This window comes from Epinephelus fuscoguttatus, linkage group LG10 (assembly GCF_011397635.1).
Source record: "Epinephelus fuscoguttatus linkage group LG10, E.fuscoguttatus.final_Chr_v1".
In the NCBI taxonomy this organism is placed as follows: domain Eukaryota; kingdom Metazoa; phylum Chordata; class Actinopteri; order Perciformes; family Serranidae; genus Epinephelus; species Epinephelus fuscoguttatus.
The window spans coordinates 14958085-14967294 of NC_064761.1; the positions used below are offsets into that span (position 1 = coordinate 14958085).

Consider the following 9210-nt stretch of genomic DNA (forward strand, 5'->3'; position numbering starts at 1 on the left):
TCAATTTAATTCATATTTTGAAAATATATTTTCAACAATAACCTTCAAGGACAATGTTGGTATGATGTCAGGTGAGATATGGTACAAATGTGAATCTGGGCCAATGTCTTAACTGTTGTCTCATTTTCAGTGAGTAAGTAGCTTTGTCTCAGTGAGGACATGCTATGAAAACACAGATCAACTCTGATCTCTGCTACCATCTAGTGGCACTAAAAATGTAAGACAGACTAAAATACAGCTGCTATTTGGGTTGGAGGTAAGACAAGCTGCTCAAGTCAGTTAAAAATCATGTGTCTTCTGTGTTGTGGTTTCACATGTACCCAGGAAAGTCCAAACAGTGTCCTTCACAAAAAATACAACTGGAAGAAAAACAGCTTCTCAATTTTTATTGAAGAAAAAAAAATACAAATCCTCAAGTTATAATGTAATGCATAATGACTTTAAAGCTTGAGACAAGAGTCCATATAACAACAAACAATGGCAAGGCAACGGGTAAAAAATGAACAAATCAAATTCTGGTGCTTTTCAGCAGCAGATCACTTGGAAAGCTAATAAAATATACAAAATTGAGATTTCAAATTTGAGCAGAAGTCACACTTGCATGCTAAATTAAAAAGAAAAAAAAAGTTTAAACTCAAACTGACACACACAACATTTGAATGTATCTTCCTCTGAAATCTCCTTCAAATATATACATATATATTTTTGTCTAAGGTACCCTAAGTGTAAAACAATACTACCTGGTAAATATTGTGCATCTTATTGATCAACAAAGCCACTGAGTGGGGTCTCACAAAGTATCTCGGGGTCTACTGTTCACTCTAGTGGACATCAGAAGACATGGCAGTGTAGATAAACTGTCAGCCCTGATGTGGACAAACTCATACATTATATACAATTACTGATGTAATATCTAATATAGTATGCCAAAATATAGCATAAAAAACTTAAAGCTTGAACTCTCATAAAAATGGCATATTCTTGTTTTTGAATGTGATTTGTACATCTAAGTAATTAATTTCTAAATTTGTGGTGTACTCATAACATTTCAGCTCCAAGACTGTATCATGAATGACTGAAATGTTGAGAGAGAGGATGCCATGATCAAAAGAAAACCCCATTATACTGTGAATACATGGTAACACGCCTTTTTTTTAAGCCACATGGTGCATTAATCCTGAAATTCTTACACTTGTTGTATTGTACATTTAGCTGCAGGGGAAGTTAGTGTAGAGGTTACCTGGCCCCCTTGAAGCACCAACCTTGCAGTCGACTTTGTCTGCCAGCTTGGCCTGAGACAAGTAGGAATAGTTTAGGAATTCACCACCTAAGCCTGGTGGGATACAGACTGAGCCATCACTGCAGGAACTGTCACATGTTTCAAAGACCTCATCGTTCGTTCCCAAGCCTTCTTTCTCTCCAAAGTCCTCATAGACATACGTGTTTCCTTTGGGGCAAAGAATGATACTGTCTTTGTTCAGAGTCACGTAGTCTGGAAAGATATCAGTCCCACGGCTTCCATCGACCAGTTCTCCGCTGCAGAATCTTTCTGGTGACAGGAGCTGGGTGGAGCCCTCTGATGAAACCTCATCTTCAGACAGTATCTCCACCACAGATGAAGTGGTTTCCTCATAGCACTGCTTTGCTGTTACTGGAGGATTCTGCTGTTTGAGCACAAAGTGGTTGATTTAACACCTAAAGACACACTCTCAAGTCATATTTTGTTATGACTTGTGTTTTACCTACTTCCTATTTGATATCTGAATCTATATTTGTATGTATACAACTGTTTCACCACAGTATAAGCTCTGTGTAATGAGATAGGCTGCCTGTGTGTGAAGTAATGGTGTATGTATTATGTATTAGGCTAAATTCTGTGGTTAAATAATTTACCCATCTTGGCTCGTTGATCTCTGTCAGAAAACCATGGAGGACTTTGTCAAGGTTGGGCACCGGCGGCCAGAAATACTGCTTTAGCTTACTATGGAAACACAAAATAACAGACATGAACACTGTCTTCAAACAATGTGGAAAGTCATTAAAATAGTTGGTTAAACTTTTTGGACACTTAATAGAGTAGTTAGCAATTAAAATGGTTTTTATAGCAATAAAAATGACTGCAAGTTTTGACTGTACAGTACGAGCTGATTTTATTTCATTTCAAGATGTTATCTAAGAGGTGGCTGAGAACCTACCCAAGGTACGTAGAGAACAGGAAGATGAAGATGATAGCAGTTATCAGCATCAAGACAGACATACACACGACCACGAGCAATATACCTGTAAAGGTTATTGATATTGCATTAAGGTTTGAATGGTGACCAGTAGTTTTATTGAATCAGAGTTACAAGAACTAGATTTCATAGGTCTATGATGATTAGATTTTTTTTTTTCAAGACACAACAGTGCATTTTATAGACTACCATTATCACACAACCACATCTGAATGAACCTCTTGTTTAAGTTCTTACAAAATAACAGACTGAGAATCTACTAAATTGGGGATTACAACATAAATAAGTGTGCTTTACACAGATTTTTATGTGTCTGAGTGTGAGCTTACCTACGTCAGTGGGGGTGTCACCTGTAAGTGCATCTGACCAGTCACTCCAGCGACCTGAGTAAATGGATCCATTAGGTTTAGCTCTTAATTTAACACTGTACCGGCTACCTGCTTGAACCTCTAGACAAGTGCTGGTCTCAGGACCCTTTAGAGATACAGTCTGGGGACAGAAAGGTTGATATGATGTTCAGTTTTAAGAACATTAAAAGACAATCGTAGTGATGAAATATAGTCATGTTCCCTCGCAATACTGCTTTTGAATGCAATTGCTTTCCATTCCCTGAATACTGTTGCCTATTGCACAAAATATTCTTTTGCATGTCCTCATGTGTTAGCACAACAATATTTGTGCAGCATCCAGCATTAAACCAACTTAATGAGTAATCTTGAAGATTTTTTACTTTGAATATATCACTGCAAGTAGAATTGAACCTCCCTTTGGTGCCATCTGGTGGTGTTATCAAAAATGACACTGATACTCTGCTACAGCTTCACCCCTCACAGCCACCATTTGTATACAAACAAAAGCTCATGCTATCAGAAAAATTCAAAAATATAAATGTGGAGCGTCAGTGGCTTAGTGGTAGAGCAGGCGCCCCATGTACAAAGCTGTTGCTACAGCGGCCCGGGTTCGAGTCCAGCCTGTGGCCCTTTGCTGCATGTCTCTCCCTCTCTCTCTCCCCCCTTCACGCTTCACTGTCCTGTCGATTAAAAGGCAAAAAATGCCATAAAAAATATCTTTAAAAAAAAAAATATATATATATATATGTATATATATATATATATATATATATAAATGTATATATATTCACATACAATTCTACACATACACCTTAAAGTTTACTCATGCAAAAGACAAAAAATATTGCAGTAAAATGAAAGGTATAAAGGCACAAAAAAGGAGAGGAATGCAAAAATGTTTTTTATAATGATAATAATAATTTTGTTTGTATAGCACTAAACAAGGTTACAAAGTGCTTCACAAAGTGCATGACAATAAGACAATGCATAATGCAATGCAAAAATAGAACAAAAGGAAATAAAACTCAGAAGTGACAAATCAGAAAGTACAAATCAGGCATTAAATGGGAAAGATTTTCCTACAAAAATATGTTTTAAACAATGATTTAAAAACGGGTAATGTGCTAGCCATCCTCATTTCCTCAGGTAGAGGATTACAGAGCCTCAGGCCAGAATGGCAAAAGCCTGGTCATGTTTTGGAGTGAGATCACACATCACAATAAGAAAAGATATTTCAGGAACAGTCGCCCCAGGTCATCCTAATCATTAAAACAGAAACAAAAAAAAAATAAATAAAATTGTGTGGCCATAAAAAACATCTTACCATCCATGCTTCACTCCCTCTGATCTGGTAGCCGACTTCATACTGCAGGTGAGCCGACAGAGACAGAAGAGGAGCTTCCCATTTCAAACACAACCTTTCTCCCTCCAGAGCTCCTCTCAGATGACATGGTGGGGATGTTTTGACTAAAAACAAAGAGCACATATGATCTGTCAGTACATTAAGTCATGAAACCACACTTAATCTGAGGCCTGATAGGAATATTAAGAGGTCTCAAAAGAGGTAAGGCAGTAAGGCTACTAGGGCTCCCACTACTACAGTACCTAAAAAATGCAGTCTGCCGCAAGTAATGTAGAGTGAAAACCTGTGATTTATATGGTTCACGAGGAAAAGGGCTTGTTTAATATATGCTTATGCAAATCTGATTTTGAATTCTAGATTTGATTCATGTGTAAAAAAGGCAAATGTGTTTTATGCACACTAAAATAGAAACCATTTTCAAATGTCTTTAGTTTCATTATAGTACAACTGCTTTGTAATGTGGAGTTATCTGAACGTCTGTCGCTGAAGTACCTTTGCCTCTGAGAAATACTTGACTAAAACTGTAATTTAAGTGGTCTTGAGGACAACTTTCAGTGTCTGCATCCTCTTTGTCAGATACAATCACATCAAAGACATGAAAACAAATCGAGAAGTTACAGAAACACAGACAACACATCTGAAATGAAAAAATAACGGTGGAATAAAAATCACTCACTGCTCTTGTTGAGAGTGAACTCTTGAGTATAGAAGGTCCTGCTGCGTGGAGCTGATGTGCTGCTGAGCTTGACCCTGACTTTTCTGGATTCATCTCCACGGAAACGGCACAGTTCACTTAAGTCCTTGTCACACTCGGTCCACTCTGTCCGGCCCAAAGCCTCACTGTAACATCATCACATCAAATCACAGGCAAACACAGTGAGCACTAAAGCTCCACTAAAACTCAATAAAACATGCTGTTACATTGGTATTGAGAGATCTGATGACTTAAATCAACCAGTGAAATTTGTTTTACAGTAGTAATGAAGTCAGTGTTGTACCTTGGTCCCATCTTGTAGAAAAGCTTGTACTCATTCCCTTCATCATATCTGCTGCCATTCCACTGGCAGGTGATATTTTGGAGGTCAGAGGTGTAGCACGTAAGCGAAATATCATCTGAAAAAGAGAGAGTATTTTTCATTCACATATTTCACCTACGTATAACAGTTTCCTTTTTCTTTTTTAGTCACACCTGCACTCTGGGGAACCATGGCTCGCACAGGGTGTGACCAGCTGCTCCAGTGTCCTTCATTTGGACTTAGGGCACATTTGACCATCACCTGGACCTCAACCTCCTCCCCTGGTACCAGAGAGTCTAGTGTGTGTCCCCCCATTGCCTGTAGAATGAACAAACATCATGGAATATACGATATTATTCATATAAGTTTTTCAACCACTGTAATTACCATGGTCATGTGTAATATTCATTGAGTTAATGTCATAACCGGCACAGTAACTTGATTTATCAGATAAGTTACAGATATAATTGATTACATCAGTAAATAATACTGTCATCCCATCATTCTAACTCACATGCTGGGCATACTAGTTTGTAAATGATATATACACTGTCTTCATGCTCATACACAGCATGTGTGTGTGAGTCAAATTATGTATACCTCTTTTGTCATCCCTCCCAGCCCTTTGGAGGAGTACTGAATCCTATACATCACTTTATCGTCCCAGTATTCCGGGAGCTTTGCCTGCCATGAAACCTGCAGCTGTCCTGCTTGGCCATTGTGGTGTAAAGACACATTGAAGGGGGGATCCAGGAGGACTAGACACGAGAAGATGATGAAAAAATAAGAACACATTATAGAATCTAACGCTTAAAATAAATCACCAATATTTAGGCAACAGGTTAAGAGGCATCCTGTCTTTCTTGGTGCATGCTCTTATTGACAAGGGGTCCCAGCAAAAACTTAGGACACACTGAAAGGGGAACAGGCACAGGGCAATCTGCATCTCGTCAAACTGCATATAAGAATCATAAATCACAGGAACACCACCACCAGATGAGGTGGTGTGGGCAACACAGTGATAAAAATAATTGGGTGGGACGGCCTTATTCAGTGGTAGCCTATATAGTCCTCAGATCTGAGGCCCTTCTTGTCCAAAGGGAGACAAAGTGACTGACGTAGCCCTGCAGACATGTAGAAGCCACCAGTCATCGCTGGGGATGCAGCCGAAATTCTCAGCGCTATTTCTCAGGGTTGAGATAGGAAGCTGTAAAGAATACATCCTGACACACAGGTTTATAATTCTATGCAAATCTAGTAAAAAGAAATGTCTTACAGTGGTCCTCCACAGAGACATCGCGACTGTAGAGGCTGATGTTGGTGCTGCGCTCCACCACTTCAAGGTGTGTTTCCACAAATGAGAGAACATCTGTCTTAGGAAACGAGCAGATGTGGAGGAAAGTTCCCTCTTCGTTTCTCTGGACAGACATTTCACACCTTTTCTCTCTATGCCGGCTTAATTGGAATTATAACAAGCACAATAGACATGGTGGGACATATACAGTAATCAGTCAAACTGTTTATATGGCATGTTTGACACAGGTAAGAGCAGTTCACAGTGCTTTACAGGTGACTAATTGAGTAAGAAAAAATGTGTGTATGGTTCAAATGTAAACAAAAATAAGATAATTACATCACTGAAAATAAAAAAAATAATACAAGATTTGTTATGTGTCTTGTGGAATATAAAATGAAAAAGTCAATGACTATAAGACACTAAAAGTTCACACTTACACTGATGAACAACAACATGTAACATTAGAAAGATAGTAACATGTCGACAGCATAGAAAATTCCTAACGATATGATTCAGAGAAACTACCGTTTAAAGAATTTTGGAGTTCCTTCATATACAAAACACAATATATTCACTGTCTATAAAACATACCCAGAAATCTTGTAGAGTAAATCATAAGTCCTGTTGTCTGCATTTTCAAAGAAGCAGGTGAAATCCTCCTCTGTGCGTGTGAAACATTTAGGATCTGGCTCATCCTTTAAGAGGAAAACATCTGCTCCAGAAATGACAAACAAAAAGATTGTATTTCTTAACTGAGAGCTAAATGTTAGCTTGAGTGAACAAGATATTACATTGTGGCAACAGGTCAATAACAGTAATATCTTTCTGTTGTCACCAACAAGATGTTATTTGGGAACAAGACTGATTAACTGCCAGATATACAGATATACAGGAAAAAGGAGGACTCTGTGTCATATAGCTAACAGCCTATATTTTCAGTTGGATATAAACAGTAAAGTAGAATATTGAGCTTCAGAATTGTTTCAGAATAATCAATACACCACCCTTCAGTCCTACCTTCCCTTGACAGATAACTGACACCATCCTTGCAATGAATCCCTGGCACAAAGCCCACTTGTATCCACAAGCTAATCAGGAGTATCCCCCACCTGCAGAGTGAATTCATGGTAGATTGAGGTGTTAAACCTAAACTACCTTGGCATGTAAACCCACACAGCACATGGTTGTATATGTGAATTGTGTGTGTTGTCTGTCATGCATGGTTTTCAGTAGGTATGGGTGGGTAGGGTTGAGAAGTGCTGAGGGGTTGGCCCAATGTGAGTTGTATTTAGAGCAGGAAGCTTGTTCTGTGTGTAGTGGAAGTAAGCACCAAAAAAGGCAGGTTGTTAACTCAAACTATAGACTCACATAAGTTATGTTTCTCCAAATGAGACAATAACAAACAGGAGATGTTGCGGCTGAAGAAGCCTGGCACATGGTTTCAGTCCATCATCTGGCTGGGTTTGCAGGTTTTTTTCTCACTCTACATAAAATTTCTCAAGATTGAACATGTTTTAATGAAGCATATAGAGTGAGACTCATAACCACCAAAGGCTTTATGAGCTCATTGTAGACTTCAGGAAAGCAGAAGTGGAAAGCACTCAGTAGAGGTGACGTGGAGTGCTTCACATGCTTCAAGATCCTTGGTGTCCTAACACATCAGACTCTCTCTCAGCTTCTTGTCGCCTCCTCCCTAATGAGGTACACACAAGAGCGCTTATACCATCTGAGGAGACTGAAAAAAGCTCCAAACAGCCTCTGCTGATTTACCACATCCTGACCTAGTGCACAACAGCATAGTACACCAGCATGGTCCTACACCTCTGACATTACTCAACTAATGATGTTTGTCAGCTAGAAGTATTCTCATCCTCCAGCTATCATGGTTATCTGCACAGTTAGAGAACTGATTTGTTAATCTAAGAATAAGTTGATCAGCTGATGAGAACAGCGCACTCTTATAATAAATAAAGGCAACATGAATAAACTACGCTTAGCAGCACCTTTTGGTAGCTGCACAGTAGGAGTTCATTTAAACCTGAGGGACCTGTCTTTCCTTCAGTGCAGTCTTTGATATAAAAACCTGTCAAAAACTCTCACTAAAAGGATCTAAAATCATAAATTATGACCAATAAACATTAACCGAGTGTTATATTTAAAGTGTATACAAATTATAAAAGTATATTACGTGTAGTTTAGTGCTTAAATGAGTCTCACTCCCGACTCGATGTTTGCTCAGGGGGCCTGTTGGCCTCAGACACTGACACACAGAGGCACCATTTAGCAGCGGCAAGGGAGACGACCCAGGCTGCGACATTTCTTAGTGCTCCTGTCATACGAAGAGTGAGAAAGTCTGCTAAGGACAGACAGGAATAGAGGTGGATGGTACAAATGTCAAACATTTTGATAAAAGACAATGCATGTAACGATTATATATCGACATTCTGTCAAGTTGGGACAAGTTGGGGCTGAGAAAATGTTGAAATGACGAATTCCCATCAAAATGTCATGACTTTATTGTCTGTATTTTACTTGGCATGGGTTACTCGCTATTGTGAAAGTTAATTTGTGGTTATCATGCCAACAAACCATGATTTACTGTAATAATTTCCATATTCTCATTGAAAATCATGATTTCACAAACATTTCACTGTGAAAAGGAGCCATGTGCATCTCAAAATGGCTGGAGAACACACAGAGGGTTCACTTTTAAAAGTCTTACACGTTATCTAAATCGCCAACAGCTCTGGATCAGTTTTAATCCATCTTTAAGTAACTGACAAAACTCAGTTATCCGCATATGAAAAACAAGGCCCAGCTCTTGTGCTGACTGATAAAGCTGATGCAGAAGGGTAACCTACAAGTCTGAGGTCTGCTGCTGACTGAAAAGCCCTGCAATATTTACACACAATGTCATTAGCTCTTAAACCACCAGATAACATCGAAATTC

The 9210-nt window shown here is 38.8% G+C and overlaps 1 protein-coding gene across 2 annotated transcripts; it reads right to left on the reverse strand.

Annotated features, from left to right (window-relative positions):
• Window positions 1-379: 379 nt before the first annotated feature.
• On the reverse strand, window positions 380-7745 carry mpl (MPL proto-oncogene, thrombopoietin receptor). 2 transcript variants are annotated; one of them, XM_049586974.1, is made up of 12 exons: window positions 7278-7745; window positions 6852-6972; window positions 6240-6418; window positions 5564-5721; window positions 5137-5281; window positions 4946-5060; window positions 4624-4787; window positions 3909-4051; window positions 2564-2723; window positions 2196-2280; window positions 1894-1981; window positions 380-1661 (listed from the first exon to the last, which is right to left on the reverse strand). In XM_049586974.1, the coding sequence occupies exons 1-12, from the start codon at window positions 7384-7386 to the stop codon at window positions 1209-1211; spliced, it is 1920 nt and encodes a 639-aa protein (XP_049442931.1). In that variant the 5' UTR covers window positions 7387-7745; the 3' UTR covers window positions 380-1208. The 2 variants fall into 2 exon arrangements, with proteins under 2 accessions (XP_049442931.1, XP_049442930.1); XM_049586973.1 differs by having other exon boundaries at window positions 380-1664; window positions 7278-7743.
• Window positions 7746-9210: the final 1465 nt, after the last annotated feature.

What these genes read in the sequence shown, in the direction of transcription:
- mpl (XM_049586973.1), bottom strand. Translation starts at nt 7,386, where the DNA reads ATGAATTCACTCTGCAGGTGGGGGATACTCCTGATTAGCTTGTGGATA. An exon ending in CAGTTATCTGTCAAGGGAAG is followed by an intron (nt 6,973 to 7,277) that starts GTAGGACTGAAG and finishes TTTCTGGAGCAG; the next exon opens with ATGTTTTCCTCTTAAAGGAT. An exon ending in TGACACCCCCACTGACGTAG is followed by an intron (nt 2,281 to 2,563) that starts GTAAGCTCACAC and finishes TAACCTTTACAG; the next exon opens with GTATATTGCTCGTGGTCGTG.